The sequence below is a fragment of the Gavialis gangeticus genome, unplaced genomic scaffold, assembly GCF_001723915.1.
Source record: "Gavialis gangeticus isolate Ggan-Ray unplaced genomic scaffold, GavGan_comp1, whole genome shotgun sequence".
Taxonomy (NCBI): domain Eukaryota; kingdom Metazoa; phylum Chordata; order Crocodylia; family Gavialidae; genus Gavialis; species Gavialis gangeticus.
In genome coordinates, this window is record NW_017729016.1 from 17,677,106 (window position 1) to 17,698,003 (window position 20,898).

The window sequence follows — 20,898 nt, forward strand, 5'->3', positions numbered from 1 at the left end:
GATTAAGGATAACAAAAAGTCCTTTTTCAAATATATTGGGAGGATGAAGAAGGCGCCGGGTAATGTGGGACCCCTGCAGGATACGCTGGGCAATCTGGTGGTTGCGTCAGAGGAGAAAGCGGACCTCTTTAACCAATTCTTCACCTCCGTTTTCTTGTGCAGGGACCAGGACTTCCCTGCTGTGATAGAAGCCGGACTCGAGGGGATCGCCTTCAGACCTCAGGTTGGGGAGGACCGGGTTAGAGAGCTTCTGGAGGGGCTGGACGCGTTCAAGTCAGTGGGTCCGGATGCTCTCCACCCCAGGGTGTTGAGGGAGCTAGCTGGGATGACTAGCTAGTTCCAAGTCATCTCTGGGATGACTTATGTCTACAGATCAACTGAGCCATTGAATGGCAATTAGTAAAATCTAGGCATATAAGAGGGCAGGGCAGGCTACTCAACCGGTCATGCCACAAGTGGACTCTGCCTAGACTGTGGTCCCTTGAGCCAAATTACTGTGATCCAAGTAAGGAATCGCTTGTTCCAGGCTACCTGTACTAACAGATCTTAGCCCAAGTAAGTGCCAAATACATCATCTGTTGCAAGAAACAGCACAGGTACTGAGAGAGAGACAACAGCATTAAGTTGTGCAGGATGACACAACCCAACTACCTCAATTTGATGCCTGGCCCATGGTCCACAAAAAAATAAATAAATAAATAAATAAATAAAATAAAAATCAAGAACGAATTTTTGGGCTATTGACCAAAGCATATTGGCTTTAAGTAATGCCACGATTAGGCTCTGTTCAAAAACTCCCACTTCCTTCCCAGCTCCCAAACTGCAAAATCAAAAGCCATTAGCTGATGCAGAATCAGAACCTCCAGGTGAGTCAGAAACTCCACATGTGATGTGTATTTTTTTAAGGCAGCCACATCCATTTGGCCAGCAGTGAACATCAAAGTGACTTCTCTGTGCTGTGCCCAGCTGTACTGCAGGAAAGCAGCAGGGAAGCTTGCCAGAGAGCCTGCTTTACAGCTCCCTGATCCACTCCAGGGCAAGCTGGAGCCCTAGCTTAATTATGCTGGGAATTGCATAAGGACCTTAATTCCACTTTACCAGTGGAAGAGAAACATTACCATATGCCTCCTAGCCTACCCCCTACATGCCCTCTATGATGGAAATAAACTAGCAAGGTGGGAAGGGAATTACTGTCTTTACACTGGAGAAGAAAGTTTGGACAAAGGCTGATTTCTCAGCTGGACACCTCTGTCCAAGGTACAGCCCAATGATGGCCACTCTACTGCCTCTCAAAAGTCCCTATTCCCAAGAGCAGAGTAGAACAGTAAAATGGTTTTTATTCCTCCAGTCTGCAATTCTGCACAACCAATTCCTAATGTCAAGAGCTGGTTTCTGAAACCATCCTTTAGAGAGATCAACGTGAGAGGCTGGGGTCATGCACACAGCTGCCATGCCTGCCTGCGGCTGCTAGCACCAATCCTCCTGACCCAGTTTCCATCACAGCAGAGAGAGCTGGAGCAGAAATAAGGCGAAGGAACCATCTGATGAAGAACATCCATTTGAAATCCTTTCATCTATTTGTTTATTTTTGCCAAATCTGTTTTTCCTAGCAAGGAAGTAAAACTGATGACGAGCAGCAAAGGCAGTTTCAGTTGCTGAATTGCATTTTTCACTTCTGCAAGCACGGAAGGAAGCCTCCCGGTTCCCAAACAGCACAGCATGGACATGACACAGTAGCCTCCATTACAGAGGTGCCTGAAAAGCAGCAGAAATCCAATATGGTGGAAAGCAGACAGCTTTACAAAAGGACACAGATTTAAAATATAAAGCTTTGCCCAAAAGGCATGCCATAAGTCTTCCAAGCCAGTGCTCACGCTTACCTGACTGGACTCCTAACCAATATGCATTTCACACACTGCACCCCAAAGGCTTTACAAGCAAGATGCACCATCTCCCTGGTATTCGGTTGTTGTGAACAGTTAAAATCCCAGTAGGGATATCAAAATTGGAGAGAAAAAGAGTTCCTATTGTCCGAGCACCTTCCCATACTCTCCACCAACTGGCCCACCTTCTTGGAGTACAGGTTGACAGGAAGAGGGAGATTTTTCCAGGCCACTTCATTCAAATTTAAATATTTCATACTTCACCCCTACTCAGGCAGAGGAGAAAAGCAAGGCAAATTAGGCTTCAACTCTTGGGGACAGGACAGAAAGTGAAGCGTCAGCCAGTCTGCTGTTTAACTTCCCTAAAAAGTGTCTAACAATCAAAAATACAAGGAAATCATGAAGTCTCATTTCTACACTCACAGGAACGTTCAGATGCTTGGGGGAAAAATACCATGTAGATCACACTGTATGGAGTTCACAGAGGTTATACTGTACTGTATAATAAGGACAGTGCAGCTCAGTGCCTGTTGGCTGAGCATGGCAAGCTACTCAATATGGAGCAGTTGTTGTTTTGCTCTAAATGAAGAGGATTTGAATCTACAAACACAGGCACTGGCCAGGAAGACTGCCACATCCCCCATCCATGCACAGAATCATAGAAAGGGAGGGTTGGAAGGGGCCTCAGGGAGGTCACATCTAGTCCACCCCCCCTGCTCAAAGCAGGACCAGCCCCACCTAAATCATCTCAGTCAAAGCTTTGTCTAGCCAGGTTTTGAAAGCCTCCAAGGATGGAGCTTCCACCCCCTTTCTGGGTAACCTGTTCCAGGGCTTTACTACCCTCCTTGGGAGAAAATTCTTCCTAATATCCAACCTAAGCTTCCCTTGCTGCAACTTGAAACCATTGCTCCTTGTTCTGTCATCTGCCACCACTGAGAGCAGTCCAAGTCCATCTTCTTTCAAACCCCACTTCAGGGAGTTGAAGGCTGCTAATTAAGTCCCTTCTCAATCTTCTCTTCTCTAGACTAAATAAGCCCAGTTTCCTCACAAGTCACGTCTCCCAGCCCCCAAACCATTTTTGTTGCCCTCCACTAGACTCTCTCCAATTGGTTCAAGTCCTTTCTGTAGTGGGGGCCCCAAAACTGAACACAGTTCTCCAGATGTGGCCTCACCAGTGCTGAATAGAGGGGAATAATCACTTCCCTTGACCTGCTGGCAACACACCTACCAATGCAGCCCAGGATGCTGTTAGCCTTCTTTGCAATAAGGGCACACTGCTGGCTCATGTTCAGCTTATTGTCTACCATCACCCCAGGTCCTTTTCTGCAGAGCTGCTGCCCAGCCAGTCAGCCCCAGCCTGTACCAGTGATTGTTCTGTCCTAAGCGCAGGACTTTGCACTTGTCCTTAATGAACTTCATTGATTTCTTTTGGCCCAATTCTCCAATTTGTGTAAGTAACTCCGAATCCTAGCCCTACCCTCCAGCATATGTACTACTTCTTCCAGCTTGGCGTCATCTGCAGACTTGCTGAGGGTGTGCTCTATGCCATCTTCCAGGCCGTTGAAGAAGACATTGAACAAAACCAACCCCAGGACTTACCCCTGGAGCCCTCCACTTGATACTGGCAGCCAACTAGCTAGTTTTCTATCCACCACAGTCCATTCATCCAGCCCATACTTCCTCAGCTTGCCTGCGAAAATGTTGTTGGAGATCGCATCAAAAGCCTCACTAAAAATCAAGGTACACCACATCCACAGAGACAGTCGTCTCATCATAAAAGGCAAATCAGGTTGGCCAGGCATGACTTGCCCCTGGTGAATCCAGGCTGACTTTTCCTTTAAAAAAAAAAAAGGTCATCTTTTTCTCCTCCAAGTGCTTACAAATGGATTCCTTGAGGATCTGCTCCATGATTTTTCCAGGGACTGAGGTGAGGCTGACTGGTCTGTAGTTCCCTGGATCCTTCTTTTTCTCTTTGTTACATAGGGGACTATATTTGCCCATTTCCAATCATCCAGGACCTCTACTGATCGCCATGAGTTTTCAAAGATGATGGCCCATGGCTCTGCAATCGCATCTCAACCCTAACCTGCAGAAAATCATTTCAGTGAAGGAGAGAGGAGTTCAGTCTGCCTGGCTCATTCAATTCTTGGCTTCTGAACTGAAAAAGTCAATAAGAAGCCAATTTGGATGGTTTGTGTGACATGAACACCTGGCCGCTTCTAATTGGCTGAGGCTGGATCACTTCACAGGCTGCTGATCAACCAGGCAGTAACAGCTTCCAGGCAGTGCCCAAGTTGGCTGGATTTGAGATGAAAGGCTTCACTACTCACCCCCTGGGCCATGTGGTCCCTCAGATAAGCTGCTTTCTGTCCCTCTTACTGGAAAGCTGCATCTTGAAACCTGTCTTCCTGTTGCCTAAGCAGATTGTGCCTTTCCATGTAATGTTATCAAAGAAATCATTTGGTAATAACACAATATCAGTGAAAACAAGCAGGACTCGAAGATGGCCTCCTGCTTTGAAAATAAACATCTTGGCAGCACAGCAGCATTTTACAAGCAGCAGGAGATGATTATTCTGTCAGTGTTCAACTTCATTGGCTTTATCTGAGTTAATGAATACTGGGCAAGTTGTGTGTGTACATCAGCCTTTCCCAAAATCATTTACGAGTCACTCTCCTCCTCCACGAACTTTGCATGAAAGCATTCTGGATCTTGATTTTTCTTCCCACAACATAGGCATAGTACAAAAACAGAAGGTCTCCTCCTCCCTAGCTAAGAAGTCATGATGATAATCATACATTTAATCAGATTACTCCCCAAAGCTATTAGCTCTGCTTGGATCTGAAAACAGTGATTAAAATAATAGAAAGCCAATGAAAAAGGGATTTCTACTCTGCTACCCAACTTCCTTTCCCTTTCTCCTAGAAACCACCCATAAGCTACACACAAAACTGTTGCATCAGGGGCACAAACCCAGGTCATGCAGACACAGTTTCACTGTGAGACCAGCACAACTAGAAGCACTATGCTGCAACATCCAAAGCCCTTGACTGGCAGGAAAGCTGGGTGTCCTTGCATTACCGAGATACTAATTTAGGTGTAGCACTACGCTCAGAAAGAAGCCTCTTCTAGCCATCAGCCAAAGAGATGGGATGTTTCTAGGGCAACACCAGGATTCAAACTTGTAAGGCTGATAAAAACCCACTGGTACCCAAAAACTTCTTTCAACTCTGAATGGAGAAAGTAAATAGGCAGAGAAAGTAGAGAAAGAATATGATAAAACTAAAGTTACCTTTCTTTTGGGGGAGGGGAGGTGCAGATTTTCCTACCATCATTAGCAGCAGTACATAGTAAGCCACCTGGATAAGTAGACAAGGCACTCCAGGCAAGGGTTGTCTTTGCCTTTACATTTAGTACAAAAAAAATTGATAAAATTCTTCCCCATCTTGCGGATGTGGAATTTTTTCCCATTAAAGCAACATTTGACTATACCCGTCCCCCGTTCTGAATATAGCACACAAGGCATTTCAACCATTTGAAAAAATCATATTCTTAGAGCAGGACTATCCAACTAGCAGCCACAGGCCACACACAGCCCACAAGAAATTAAAACATCCAGCCTAGGGTGTGCTACTTAGTCACCACTCTGCCCATTGCTCATGCGGCAATGCCAGCTGGGGTCTCCACAGGGCCTCCCAGAAATTGCACAGCCCTGTTCTTAAAAACGTCATGCATTTTCAAGGCATTTGATGAAAGACTGACTTCATCTACCCAATGGGGCTGATGTCCTTGGAGGCATTATTGAAGTTGTGCCTTTATGTGGTGCTCCAGGAATTGTTCCATACAGCACATATCTAACATGCACCTATTATTCTACCCCTGCCACAACTGTCAAAAAATTCTTGAACAGGGAAAAAATAATACCCACAGAACTGAAAAGCAGAGACATGTTTGCATTCCTTTTGCTGAACATCGGTGGTAATAACAGTTGTGTTTATTTAAAAATGTCTTGTTGGCTGCAGTGTTTATATTTTTCTAAGAAAATTACTGGGGGGAGGGAAAAGGAGACACACTAAATGACTAGACTCCAGCTTTGAGCTGATGGTCCCCTGCCTCCCTCCACCACCTGCTGTTACTACATTTAAAATGGACCCTGCAAAGCCAGTACTGGCTCCCTCATATCATAAATCTACTTCCAGCTCAGGAGCTTGATGCATTAGACAGTAAGGCAAAGAGCTGCTAACCCAGTTTTCCCCCAAGAAATGGGATATAATATTATAATGGTAACCTCATAGAAGACTACTAACTTGCAGCAATTAAATCAGCACTCACATCCACCTCTCATGGGCATAAGCAGATCTCCTACTGACCTATAAGAGAATGGCCCACCCTTTAACCTCAGCCTCATACCCAAGCCTGCAGTTCCTCCTGTGCAGAGCTAGATAGGGCATCACAGCTAAGACGGTGGCTACCATTGTGCCAATAGGCACAGCCTCATATCCGAGGTGCTCTCTCATCCCAGCAGATGAGCAAGAGAACAGGAAACTTTATGCATGAGTTGGAGTGGCCATTAATCTTCCAAGCAATGCTTAGGAAAAACAAGCCCCAAATCAAGCAATGTATTGCACGTGCCTTGGGAAAAGACAGCTCCTCTGGTTTTTCAGGGTTACCTTTTATCACTGCCAACACACTATTGATCTGGCTCAAGGTACTGAGCTGTAATTACATGCAGCTGACATCAGTGGTCAGTCCGGAAGAAATATCCCCCTGCTCCCCTCCCCATTCACTTATTGGGTTTTTCAGTGAAAACAAAGAGCAGCTGCTGGTGTCTCAAGTCAAATTCTAGTCATCTCCAAGGGAGGGGAAATTCTCATCTTGCTCAGGCCTAAATCACATCACATCTCTTTACAATAAAAGGCATCTATATGCAAAGCTGCTCGACTCCCTCCCCTCCTTTCCAGGAAGCCGATACACAAGGCTTTCCAATGATAAGCCTGCAGGTAGGAATGTTAACCCATAAATACTGCTCAATGCTCCATTCTTCATACTTTCACGCAAACATTTTTGCCTCAGGTCTCTGCCTGTCCTGCTACACCATTGTTTGATTCCCTATCAGCTTCAAAGCAAGCAGCCAAGACTGGACAATAGCAATCTAAAGCACCAAGAGACAAAGTTGGCATTTAGATCTTTAAAAGAATCGTTAATAGCCCAGGAAATGAGAAGCAGAGCAACCCTAGTTCCAAATAGCTTTCCTTGCAATGCACACCATAAGGCTCTCCCGAAGTTGTGTTTGCTCATAACATAGAAGATAAGATATTACAGGTGAAAAAAATGACTTCATTTTATGCTGCTTTACCAACAATGTCAGTTGGCACTTAAAATAACCTACTTCTTCAGATTCCAATGAAAGCCACCTGCCAACTGAACAGTCTGCAGCAGACGTTCTTAATAGTGTTCCTCTACTGGGTACTGAGCCTCCACTGAGTGGCAGGGATACAATGAGGACATTTCCCTATTCAGTCCCAGGCAGGAGATGCCACTCATTTCACCTTATTCTTAAATCTAAGCTGAGGACTAACAGTCCCAGAATAGTTAGTCAGTACATGATTTGGACAAGAGGCTTCTGGACTGCTTCATAAGGAGCAAGCTCAGATGTTCTGCTATTAAACATAATACAGAAGAGAGTTCAGACTTCCCAGGGCAACAGGAGTTTAAATAAAAAAAAAAAAAACACACACGTGCGCAGATTTATGCAATGACCTGAAGTCAGGAAAACCTATTTCAGTAGCTAATAATGTAATGTCAGGAAGGACTGACTGCAGAATTGGGGGAATGCCTGAGAAGGGCAAAACCAATTTTAATCTTTGCTTTCTATTCTACTTAGCCATGCCTTTGTATTTTAAAGGCAGATGAGAATTAGGTAGGAAAAGCTGTATAAGAATATTTGTTACCCCATAGAGTTCTGGATGCAATCTGGTTTTAACACCACTCTTGCCAGAACACAGATTTAAGTAACCAAATGATTAAAATATTGGAAAAGGCAGCCATTTCCATGTTTGATGCAGCCTTATTTCTCTGGAAAATCCTTTTAGATAAATGGAATAGCCCCACTGCAGAATAAAGCAGACTGTTTGGAATTATTCTGATATAAGTAGCAGTACTAAGGTGGTGAACAAAAGGGATAAAGATTAAACGCATCATTTTGAGGCATGGGGAAATTAATATGGACTGTTTCAGTCCATTTAGTTGCTGAATTGGTGGGGGGGGGGGGGAAGAATCCCATTTCCATTCACAACCAGAAGAACAAGAATCTTCATTTAAAAAAAAAATAAATCTTGGAGTCCAGAAAGTAAGTCAGCTAAGAGCAGTTTGAAGAAACCCTGACTTCATAAATAACTCTGCATTCCTGGATTTCTACTGCCTCCACCCCCGTTACAAGCTATTGCCATGCAGAGGTAAAAGAAAACCAATTCCCAGAAAGGAGAGCTGAAACTATGTTTCTGTCCATTAGAAAATCCTTTGGGGGAAAACGGTCTCTAGTATTTTGGCTCTCCTGACCTTCGAACACGTCTGCTTTGCCCATTTTATTGCCATTTCTAGTTTCCAAACTCTGCTTCGGGTTTCAAATCAAACTCCTCCACCTTTCCGCCCAGCCACTCCTACAGCTCAGCATGTCTTCAAGCCAGTCCCAACAACAGCACTTACCAGTACTAAGCACTGCATGATCTTCCACCACTTTGGAGACATAGACATCTGGATTCACACAGAAGTCACTGGAGCCCTAGAGAGGAACAGCAAAGTTGAAGGGAATAAATTAAAACACGCTGGAGCTACAGGGAAGATGCTGCTGGGCTGCATAAGAGAATCCTGGGTTCTAGGCTCCCAAGGTGGCAGGGGGGGTTGTCGGTCCATAATGCAGACTGCAGAAGTCTAGCATACGAGCCACCCCCTGGGAACAGTTCCTATAGGTCTATCACCAAGCCTTGGAACAGAGCAGAGTAGGGAGACTGCTAGGAAACTCCACCATGTAAAGAGACCATCTTATCCACTCCACGTGTCCTGTCACGACAGCTACTTAAAACGCCTAATAAAAAGGCACAGCATAGCATGTACTTATTCCCATATCTGGTACATCTGCAGAAAAGGGTGCATGAAATCTGGATCAGAGCACCACTTACCACAGCAACAGCCAGTTCCAAGCCCAAGGATCCCCAGCTAACAATCAGGGCAAACACTCCTAGAAAGCAGACCCTGCAAAAGAAAGAAGAGACAGATGGCATATGTACTGGCACTAGTTCAAGTACCTAGATGCTTTAACAAGGATTTTTATTATTTGGGGATCAAAAGCTATAAACCAAAAAGGAGAAGTTGCCAGTTAAGCAAATGAGAACTGGTTGGTAATGTGGAAAGAGTTTAGCTTCTTACATGCAAACATTTTGCAAAAGACAGAGGCTGCAGACAAGCAGACCCAACTCATACAAGCAACACCGAGGCAGCCCAGGTCAGCAGGGCCTAGAGATGTTACTCCCCGATTCTATACATGTAAATGAAGACACATTTAACTGAGCTTAGAGAGGTTTAGATCCTGTTCCTAGCAGAAGAGGCCAGACTTAGTACAGAAGCAAAGAAACAAGGCCCTTCATGCTATACCTGTTCTTTCTTTAGGAAGACAGCTCCCCAGATTTGTAGCCATTCTGGCATCCGATGACAAAAGGGATGTAACAGGAAGATAGGATTTGTTTTGTTTTTTTTAAAAGATTGGGTTTTTTTGGTTTTGTTTTTTCTAAAGGAGACAGAGTTGCAAGCCAGGAAGCCTGATGGACCCTCTCCAAAAGCCTTCAATTTCAATCATGACAGCTAATGAAAAGGATACCTGCTCATGAAAGTGAAAGTGGCAGAAAGAAGTCAACTTCTGGGAAGGACCTTGATATTTATACAAGCCAAATGCTGCTAAAGACACCCAGACCTATATTTTCATACCACAAGCAGTTCTACCAGATAGCCAACTACTCAGCTGACCTATCCAAGCACTCTGCTCACCTGAGCTATGTACACAGACCAACTGGCAGTATCACACTTTTCCAGAGCTCAGGAGAGAGAAAAAATAAAAAGCACGTATAGTGTACTGCAGAACATATTCATTAGAAAACCCCCATTTCTAAAAAGCAGCAGAAGCAGAATGCTGAAAGACCAAATTGCAGATTTTTCAGGATCACGATACACAAGTCTCGTCATCAACCCAGGTATTGAAACACCACACCAGGAGAAAAATCACCTGATACAGCTAGCAGGTTCTGCCCACTACCAGCCAATTCCCTTTATAGCTGGCATAAAACCTCAGGGAAGTCAAGGAGAGAAGAGGAAAGGTTGGCAATCATAAAACCAGTCACCTCACACTGCAAAATCCAGGTCTCTGGGATGACTTAGAGTGAACAGAGTGCAACAGCTTGCAGTGACAAAAGGAGTTTTCACAAGTGAGATACTTATTCAAAAATTAAGCCTAAAACAACAGATTCATCTGGGAAGCAAAGCATGGAAAGAATATCATTTCTTATGTACAGAACATATATGTAGGAAGTAGTTCTTTATTGAAATCACATTAACAGCTAGAAGCTCCAACAGAGTTTACTACATGTTGTAATCTGGTCTATCGAGTCATATAAAAGTGTACCTATTAATCGGGCACCAATAATTCCTTTATTTTGAAAAGCTCTAATTCTGAGTCTTTACATTCTATTACCTGAAGTGTGCATTTCACATAAGAAAGCCTCAGCACAAGACCTCTACAGCTCCCTTGCTATTCAAGTCTCTGGACATTTTGCCTTGCTTTCCCAAGCGAATGTGACAATTACCAGGTTTGCAGATTAGCAATGTTATACTGTATTGTAACATAAGAACAGTGCAGCTCGGTGCCTTTTGGCTGAGCATGGCAAGCCACTCAATATGGAGCAGTTGTTGTTTCTCTTTAAATGAAGATGACTGGGTCAGTAGCTGATTGTTTGGCAAAGAGATCTGAAACTGGCATTTCACCATCTAGCTTGGCTGCGAAACACTGGGGTTCTTTATCCAATGCATTTCCTTTGGGGAATGCCTTAATTGGAAACTCTGGCTAATAAAGGGCAAAGTTCTAATTTAAACTGTGGGTTCACCATCTGTGCATGCATTTGGACTTTTGTCCTTGTAACCTGCCAGGTATGAAGTCATCTGGCAGATAAATAGAGGCTCCATATACATTGCAATTATCACCATGCTGGGGTGTTGTGTTATAAACACAACAGCCTCTTGGTAAGGCCATTTAATCAAGTGTTCATGATACAACAGGGTCCTAAGGCACAAGTGCAAAAATAAAAACTGTGCCACAGAACAGCCAGGGGAATAGGGTTTTATTGCAATAGTGCCTCCAGCATAGTAACATGCAGGGTGCACATGAAAACAAAGTTGCTCTGCCTTATTAGTTCTACCCCATGACTACATGGCTGCTCCTTCCGAGTTGTGAAAGCCATTGGTTGTGTTGTATTTTCCCAGGTGGTAAAGCCTAGGCCAAATAAAATACAGTATGTTTCGATGTCACAATTATCATTCACGTCTCAAGTGTTAGGCTCACTTAATGATGTAATTAAAAAAAAAAAAACCAAACCAATCATCAAGAGCATTAGGCAAGTCCTGAATTCAACAACCATTTTAAAATGTCAAGAAAGGTCTTCCTTCAAGGTGATTTTTTCCCATGCTTTCAAACCAAAAGGTAAGTGAACTACGCAGAGGCTCCCATTGCTACTTATGCGATATCAAGTTCACTGTTAGTGGAGTGAGTTTCATCTTCTTGACCTGACAGCTGACTGCAAAATCAACATACCAACCGTGTCTTACTGATGAAATATCTTCTTGCAAATGGATCCCAGAGGCCACATGGAGACTCTCCCAATTAAGTGGCAAGCACATGAAGAGTTTACTACTGCTCAAAAGCCCACAAGGGCATCTAACTGAAGTCCTTAGGATTAAATCAGCAGGTGTTAATGTTCTGCTGCTCTTCCATAAAGTACTGTCTAGTTCAGGACTTACCCCATAAGAATGGCTCTGGAGTTCCTAATTAGCCCAAAGAGCACCAGCAAACAGATCAGGACATGGAACAGAAGTAGGCCCAGGTATCCTAGCCACCTGCAGCAAATAGAAACAAAAGATGGTTAGAAAAAGGAGAACTGGCATCTGAGGAAACATAAGAAGAGGAAAAAAAAAAAAAAGCCTTGGCCCTCCAGCTCCAAAGCTTAACAAGTAGGATTCGCTACTAATGAAAAGCTCTAGTGACTAATCCCCAAGGAGCTCTTTGCAGCTGGCTGAAGTCCAAGCAAATGACGGTATGCAAGAATGACCCAAGCATTCACCTGTTCAAAAACAGTCCCCAGTCCTACTTTAAAGTTAAAAACCCTTTCTTTACAACTGGACACTATAGATTTCCTTATCCCATCCCATTAGAGTACCAGGTCACACCATGCTGAGGTATGCTGCACCTGGTCTGGGTACACTGCCTCTGGAACTGGAAGCAGCATTACCAGAGTGCACTGCTGCATACAGACTGCACTCGCATTAAGGCAGCTACAGTACTACTAGTTCAGAACAAACAGACGCTCACAAGCAAAGTGGGCAGTAAGCCATGCTACTCACCTGTACCAGTCATACAGATCAACCCGAGTGGCCAGGTCCTCTAATGACAATTCTTCATTTTTCCAGAATGGGATCTCAGTGGTTTGCCTGACCAGGTCATCCAAGAGGCCCTGGAGTTTCTGGACAACATGCAGGTAATCTGTTTGTTTTGCGAACATCTCCTCTAGGACCAGGAGATTGGGTTCCACAGTTTGATTCAGGGCCACTGCCGTGTCCAGCACCTAGTGATCCAAGAGACAGAGAAGGCGGCACAATAAATGTTTACAGCATTCTCCCAGGCTAGGAAGGAGAACATACAAACAGCTAGGGAAGATTAGGCTTCTCTGCCAAAACACAACAGGCGATTTCCAGATTATAAAACAAGCCTCTTCCAGAAGTTGAGACAATTCATGAAGTTTTCACTTCCAATGTAGCTGGCACTTAAGATGGATTTAAACAAATGCAAGGCACACTAAACAATGGCACAGGGCCAGAATAGCACTACCAGGGCTGGACAACTTGGCTGCTTTTAAACAAGATTTATTTGCCTAATTTTTGGAAGGGGGCTGTAAAGCACAGGGCTCCTAGCCACACACCTGGAGACCTTGCTCCAAACTGACCAACCTACCCAAGGGTTCAGCAGAGCAACAAGTGAGATCCACAAGGAGCTGCACGTGTAAAGTGTGACACAGCAACAGCCATTTCTATTAAAACTATGCTGTTTCCTCAAAGGAGCTTGTTCTCCTACCGCCTTCTCTGGGGGTGGTGTAGTGCTAATGAGGAGCTGTTTTTAACCACACACGATCATGAAAGATCTACTTCTACGTTTAACAAAATTTCCTTCGCTTTGATATTTTTGGAAGCGATGAAGATGGGGGCAGGGTGAGGAGAGAACACCATCTTTTCATTAATGGAGAAAGTTTGGCGCACGCTTCTGATGATTAGCAAAGGACAGAGAGATGGACGCAGGCAGTCCAAGGAAATCCCCGAGTCTGTTCTTTCACTCACACCCCTCAATTGTGTGCTACAGCCCCTCCCTGGGCTTACCCGGTCCTGGACACCGGCCACAGTGCGGTTAGCATGTCTTAGTGAGTATGTAAGCCGGTGGATGCCATCGCTGGTTTCCCCATTTCCATAGAAGCCAACAGCAATGCCAGCACTGAAGAGCAAAAAAAAAGACCAGTTAGCAAATAACACAGCCATCATTGCAGGTTCCTGCTGGCCACTCCCATCTCTCCCTCGGACCAGGGCTTCCCACAGGAGCAGCCTGGCTCCAGGGAGGTGAAGGAAGAGTGTCAGGCTCTCGCCAATCGACACAGGAAAACACACAGAACAGATGTGGCCGTCCTGAGAAATAGCCTCCAGTTCAGTCTTCTCTGCTGTAACCATAACCCCCAGGTCTTTGCTGAGGGCCTATGGGATGAGACGTATGCACTCCCCATACAAATCTTCATGTTGATTGATGCTTCAGCAATGAGGTCTAGTTAAAGGACAAGCAGGGGAATCTCAGCTTAGTCATGGATTGTAGGAGGGGAAACAGCCAAGTTCCCTTCCTGAAAGCTACCCCAGCATGTCATAAATCAGGTGCCACACACACACACACACACACAGGGGACAAGCATCATACAGAGCTCTAAAACCTTATGATTAAAAACAGGGGTCTTCAGGACCTCGTACCACAAGTGCATATCCACTGCCGCTTTTATCCAACCCCATTTGATTTGTCCCCTTCCCTATTCTGAATAGCCAAACTGCCCAGTATCTCTGACCAGTCTTCCAGGAGCAACCTTTTTGCTGTTAGGTTTATGGCTTTGAGATGGCGGTGTCTTGTGCCCAAACGAGAACAGAATTAAGTAGAACTTATATTTACATTCTTTAAAACAACTTTTGGCTCCCAATATCTGATCCTAGCCCTCGTCAAAGACTTGCTCTCCAGTCATGTCACCAAACCTGGGGTGAGCTTCACAATCTATGAAACCTGGGGAGCAGGGCATGGGTCAGAGAAACAGCAGAGGTGATTTTGCCCCAAGTCGATACCATCTCTTCTCTGCCATTAGGGAAGCATGTCACCAGCACTTGGTGTTCCCTCTTCCACTGGGCTTCTCCAATCCTCTCTAAACCCATCCACCAGTCGGGAAGGAAAAATGGCATGGAGCTAATCTAGGAGAACACATGTCACTGAGATTAGGGCAGGACTTGTGGCTTTGTCTTTCTGAGAAGGGGAAATGAAATTCAAGCTTTCCTTTTGGCAGATGGTGCTTAAAATTTAAACAAGACAAGACATCAAAATCTTCACACCAACCTCCTGCCAGTCACGAGGCTCCAACCGGTGGCCCCACAAAGGAAGTCTGACAAGAGGCACAGGAAGGAAGTGATCCAAACAAAGCCTCCAGGACAAGTCAGCATAGCACCTTTGTTTCAGAGGAGTACTCAAAGGACAGTGAGCATACCCTCCCCTCCTTTCCCACCTCTGCTAGGAAATGATGGATTCTCTTGAAGTCAGAATGGTCTTTGTCTAGAGTATGAACCATTTTACAAGGATCTTTCTTAGCAGCTCTGCTATTTCAGGTACGCGCCCCCCCCCACCGAGTCTCGCCACTTCCATAGGAACCAGCAAGACAATGCAGCTAATGTTAGCTGCATCATGACTTGATCTTGCTAACACCACCAGAGACCACATGCTGGAAACAAAGCAGCTGCCCAAGGCTGTATCATACCTATCGCTTTTCCCAGCAATCAAGAGCTCCATAAATTATTGGGGGCTTGGCTCGTAAAATCCTTAGTTAAAAGGCTTCTCCACAGGGGGAGCAGCTAACCTACATCTTGGCTGCTTCAAAGAAGGTAAGAGGCATGTCATTCTAAATGGCACTTACAGCCTAGATGCAGCTCCTGCACCCTTCCCTCACAAACACTGTTCCACAAAAGCATTTTCATAATGCAAATGGAGCTGGTAATTACACAAAGAAAAGATTCTTCCCTTGATAGTAGCTACTGTCACAGCTAAAAAATACAAGCCCAGGCAGAGCCTCAGTCATAAGTGGCTACAGAGCTGATGCTTGTGCTCTGGATACAAGAAAAATCCCAGAACCATGTCACTGCAAGACGCCTCAATACCCAGCCCCTATCTAGCACAGCAGTCCAAGGACATAGCTGGGAAAACCCTAGTCAGGCTGCATCCACCCTTGGAGTAGGGGAAAGCATATAGCTTGTGTTTGGTCATCTGCACAGAGCAAACGCCAGACCCCTCTTCACAGCAAGACAGCAGATGGGATCCCTGCAATATGCCGAGTGACCGTTCTTTGGTGAACTGCAGCAGCATTAGCCATGCTGGCACACGGATGAGATAGGTGCCAGAATAGGCTGTCTGGGCTCTTAGTATTCTCAGCACAGCTGCAGTAGGTTAGTCAGCAGGGTGGGGAAAATGGTGCTCTGGCTGGAACACAAGCTGCTTGCTTCAGATGTTAGCCCCGTTTTAAAAGCACCATGCTGCTCTTCTTATACAGGCTGCTCACTGCCAGCAGCCAACTGTTCAACTCTCACACACCCAGCGTGTCCAAGAAAAGGCACCCTGCAAAGGATTTTGGAGCCACTGCTGCAGCCTCCATTTCCCACAGGGCACTGGTATCCACTCCAGTAGCCCCCTCCCTCCCTAAGACAACCATTACTCTGAGAAGGAACTACTAAAAAGCCTTCAGTGTCAGGATTTAGGATACAGCCATTCAAATTAAGACTGAATCAGCCAGGTCACGTGCACCAAAGCCACTGTGGGCTAAGTATGGAACTAATTACATCACTGCTAGCGAGCAATGGCCAAGTACTTACATTCTTTGCTAATAGGAACCACTGAAATAGATATCTTTCCAGAGAAGCGAGTTTCACAGCAACTTCGCGGTTTCTTTTCCTGCCACGATAGCAGGAAGAAAGCTCAGCGTTCCCAAGGATAAGCCTTCAGAGCTGCATGGGGACGAACTCTCTCAGATCAGGGGGATGCAGCTGGAGGGTACAGAGGGGAACTAGGAAATCTTAATAAAAGCAGAGAGCAGATGGAGCTGTTGATACTTCACCTCCTGCTTTTATTTGCCTCTCAGTCCGTTAGCTGCTTCAAGCCTCCAGTTTAGTGTTACTGGTTTATACACAGATTTGGTTGAAACTGGTTAAGGAGCACCTCATTTCATCTTAAAATTATCCCTCGATCAACTTCTGTCAATTTAGCTCATACCAAGGTTATAACATTAAAGGATCAAAGCAGCCCTTTGCACTGATTTCATTAAGAGCTGGAGAAGGGGAGGGGAGAAATCTATGTCCCTTGACTTAAATGACTGCAACTCTGCATTTAAAGAGACAGTTCTCCAAGTGCTTAGGAGAACATTAAAGGAATCCAATGGTTTTGTAAGATTAGAATAGCATTAGAAGTTGGGAGTCTGTAGACCCTAGAAAACAGGCACTCAAGCTGGGTAGTTTCATAGTTGGTAGGGTTGGAAGGGACCTGAGCAGATCATCAAGTCCAACCCCCTGCCATGGCAGGAAAGAGTACTGGGGTCAAACGACCCCGGCAAGGTGTTCATTTAGCCTCCTCTTAAAAGACCCCCAGGGTAGGACCGGCACCACTTCTCTTGGAAGTTGGTTCTAGATCCTAGCCGCCCTGACAGTGAAGTCGTGCCTCCTGATGTCTAGTCTGAATCTACCCTCTGCCAGCTTGTGACCGTTATTCCTGGTCACTCCTGGCAGTGCTCGGGGGAACAGGGACTCCCCCAATGCCTGCTGGTCCCCTCGGACTAGTTTATAACAGGACACTAGATCCCCCCTCAGCCTTCTCTTGTGGAGGCTGAACAGGTTCAGGTCCCGTAGCCTCTCCTCGTGGGGCCTGCCCTGCTACCCCCTGACCATGCGAGTGGCCTCCTCTGGACCCTCTCCATGTTGTCCACATCCCTCTTGAAATGTGGCACCCAGGACTGGACGCAGTACTCCAGCTGCGGCCTGACCCGTGCTGCATAGAGGGGGAGGATCATGTCCCTGAACCCGCTTGAGATGCATCTGTGGATGCATGACAAGGTGTGGTTGGCCTTCCTGACCGTGTCCCCACACTGCCAGCCCATGTTAATTTTGGCATCAATGATGACTCCAAGATCCTTTTCTCCCTCTGCACTGACGAGAGGGGAATTCCCCAGCCTGTAGGTATGGTGTTGGTTCTTCCCTGGCCCCCCAAACACCTTGCATTTGTCAATGTTGAAACCCATCCTGTTCTCATCCACCCACCCCTGTAACCTGTCTAGGTCCAATTGCAGCCTATTCCTCCCTTCTAGCGTGCCCACATCCCCCCACATCTTAGCGTCACCTGCGAATTTGAACAGGGTGCGTTTCACCCTCTCGTCCAAGTCACTGATGAAGATGTTGCACAGTGCGGGCCCGAGGACCAAGCCCTGGGGATCCCACTGCCCACATCCCTTCGGGTCAAAAATGACCCGTCCACGACCACTCTCTGGGTGTGGCCCTCCAGCCAGTTAGTGAACCATTTGACTGTGTGGGTGTCAACGCCACTGTCCCCTAGTGTTTTAGGGGGTAGATAGAGAAAAAACTTTAAAGTTTAGCACGGAGTTTCAGTAAGCCCAAGACTTGCATACAGTAGCCAAATGGAACCGGACCAAGAAGACTGAAGATGCCAAAACTGACTTAATCTGTCAATCAATGGCCTGCAGCCACTGCAAAACTTTGAATGCAAGGAGGGACCCCAGATTACAGACCAAAAGCCTGCATAGAAGGGCCAAGTATCTGTTCATGGAGAACAGGAACATCTACTGGGTTCTCATCTCCTGCTGAGCAGGATGGATGCTTAAAGGATGATGGCAGAGACAAGAATTTCTTTCTGGATGCGAAATAAATACAGTGTGAAAGCCTCTGAGTGTCCAATCCCCAGCCTATCCAGTTCAAAACGCATCTCTGGAAATGAATAATTTAACTGTACGAAGTCATCTTTAATTACAGGAGCTTCATAAGCGGAAGCCCTTTCAAACCTCACGTTCTCAGGAGAAATGTTAATTTGTCTGTCTAATTACCACCTTGCACTTCAGTATCAGGGGGAAGAGTGCTATTTCTGGCATCTGAGAAAGCAGTCTTTCACCACTTATGTGTATGCTTTTCCTCCCAATGACGCCCTTGATACAGCACAGATCTTGGCTTCCAGCCTCATTCAGCACCATGACCTCTGCTGAACTCCATCATTTAGGTTGGCACCTTGAGTTGCAGCCACAGAGCCTAAGAATATGGGGATTCTTTACAAAATACAGCTCCATGTCCGGCCAAAAGGCTCAAACCCGGCATGTGTTATAACAACTGTAAACTAAGAGTTCGCTTGTCCAGTTATCTGGTGAAGTCATCAAGTAAGAAGCAGCCAGGTAACAAAGGCAATTGGTGGAGACCGATTCAGCACAGGGCAATTCTAACATGGGCTATTTAATAGCAAGCTGGTATCAGAAGCAACAGGGCTAGGAACCTCTGTTGGTTTTAAAATGGATTCTTAGCTAGAGTCCTGGGATTCATAGATGTTAGGGCTGGAAGGGACCTCGAAGATCATCAAGTCCAGCTGCCTGCCCCAGGGTCAGGAAGTCAGCTAGGGTCAAAGGATCCAAGCAAGATAAGCATCCAAGCGTATCTTGAATGAGTCCAGAGTAGGTGCCTGCACCACTTTTGGAGGGAGTCTACTCCATGTCTTAGGGGCTTGGACAGTAAAGAATTTTTTCTTATGTCCAGCTTAAAGCAGTCTTGGAGGAGTTTATGATAGATGGTCTTTGTTTTTCCTTGGGGCGCTCTGGTGAACAAACACATTCTCCCAGGTCCTGATGTACACCCCTTATGGACTTGTAAGCAGCCACCAGGTCCCCCCTGAGCCTGTGCTTTTCCAGGCTGAAGAGTCCCATGGCTTTCAGCCTGTCTTCATAAGGCCTATTCTCTTGCCCTCTGATCATGTGTGTGGCTCTCCTCTGGACTCTCTCAAGCTTCTCCACATCCTTCCTGAATTGTGGAGCCCAGAACTGGATGCAGTACTCCAGCTGCAGCCTCACCAGGGCCGAGTACAGTGGGAGGATGACATCCTGAGATTTACTTGAGAAGCATCTATGGATGCAAGCCAGCGTTTTGTTTGCTTTACCAGCTGCGACATGGCACTGGTGGCTCATGCTCATCTTGTGGTCAGTCATGACCCCCAAAGCCTCTTTTAGCCGTGGTGCTAGCAAGTGTAGCACTGCCAAGCCTATAAGTATGCTATGGGTCCCCCCCCACACAAGGTGGAGTACCTTACATTTATCAGTATTGAACGTCATCAGGTTTGTATCCACCCACTTACTAAATTTATCCAAGTCAGCCTGGATCACTAGCCTGAATTCAGGTGTGTATGCTATGCCCCAAAGTTTGGTGTCATTGGCAATCTTAGCCAGTGTGCTTCTGCCACCAACGTCCACATCGCTGATAAAAGATGTTGATGAGAAAGTCCAGATATAGGGTGTCAATCTCTTCTCCCTTGTCCAGGTGATACGTCACCTGGTCATAGAGGGAGATGAGATTGGTCAGGCAAGACCTACCTGCAACAAACCCATACTGGCTATTCCTCAGGATGTTGACCTCAGCCGGCTTATCCAGAAGGGTCTCCTTGATAATTTTCTCCAGAAACTTACCAGGGATTGCGGTCAAGCTGACTGGCCTGTAATTCCTGGGATCTACTTACCGCCCTTTCACGAAGACGGGTACCACATTGGCTTTCTTCCAGTCTTCAGATGCTTCACCTGAGCACCATGAGTTTTCGAATATTTTTTCATTTTTTGAATATTTCAAAAGAAAGGAGCCTGCAGCAAGCACACAAATACCCACACACTACAGCATCTTAGGTCCACACGTTTAGCAGCTGGGCAGCCCAGAGGTGGCAGTGGCAGCCTCACCTCAGCCTACCGCGGCACGAGCTCCAGGCGCGCAGCAGCAGCAAACACTGCCCAGGGCGGCAAGTGGGGGGCGCAGCCCCGATGGGTGAGCCTAGAGCCAGCGTGGGGCCGGGTTACAAGCTGGGGTTGAGTGTGGGGGAAAAACAACCCCTTGCCCGTCCCATGCTGCAGCCACTTGTAGCCTGCGTGGGGCTGCCTGTGCCTGCTCAGGACAGCCCCCCACGGGCTGCGAACAGCTGCAGCAGGGAGCGCTGGCCACAGGGTGGGCAAGGGGCTGCTTTTCCCTATGCTCTGCACCAGCTCCTTCCCTGCCCTTACTCCCCCCCTTACCTGAGGTTCCTGCACTGGGGCAGCCACATGGTCTCAGGTCATAAGCCCCTCCCCGGGCTTCAGCTGGGAGGGCTCTGCTGTTGCAGGAGCCCACCGAGGAATCCCCTGGGTCCTACTGC

The 20,898-nt window shown here is 46.2% G+C and overlaps 1 protein-coding gene across 2 annotated transcripts in view; it reads right to left on the bottom strand.

Moving 5' to 3' along the window:
- The window catches only part of TTYH3 (tweety family member 3), a 120,595-nt gene that overhangs the window by 26,588 nt on the left and 73,109 nt on the right, over positions 1-20,898 (bottom strand). For both annotated transcript variants that reach the window (XM_019512969.1, XM_019512968.1), the window contains exons 3-7: positions 13,569-13,680; positions 12,543-12,763; positions 11,943-12,038; positions 9,062-9,134; positions 8,589-8,664 (exon numbers count right to left, since the gene is read on the bottom strand). In XM_019512969.1, coding sequence (XP_019368514.1) covers positions 8,589-8,664; positions 9,062-9,134; positions 11,943-12,038; positions 12,543-12,763; positions 13,569-13,680 — 578 coding nt within the window. The remainder of the gene's footprint in view (positions 1-8,588; positions 8,665-9,061; positions 9,135-11,942; positions 12,039-12,542; positions 12,764-13,568; positions 13,681-20,898) is intronic.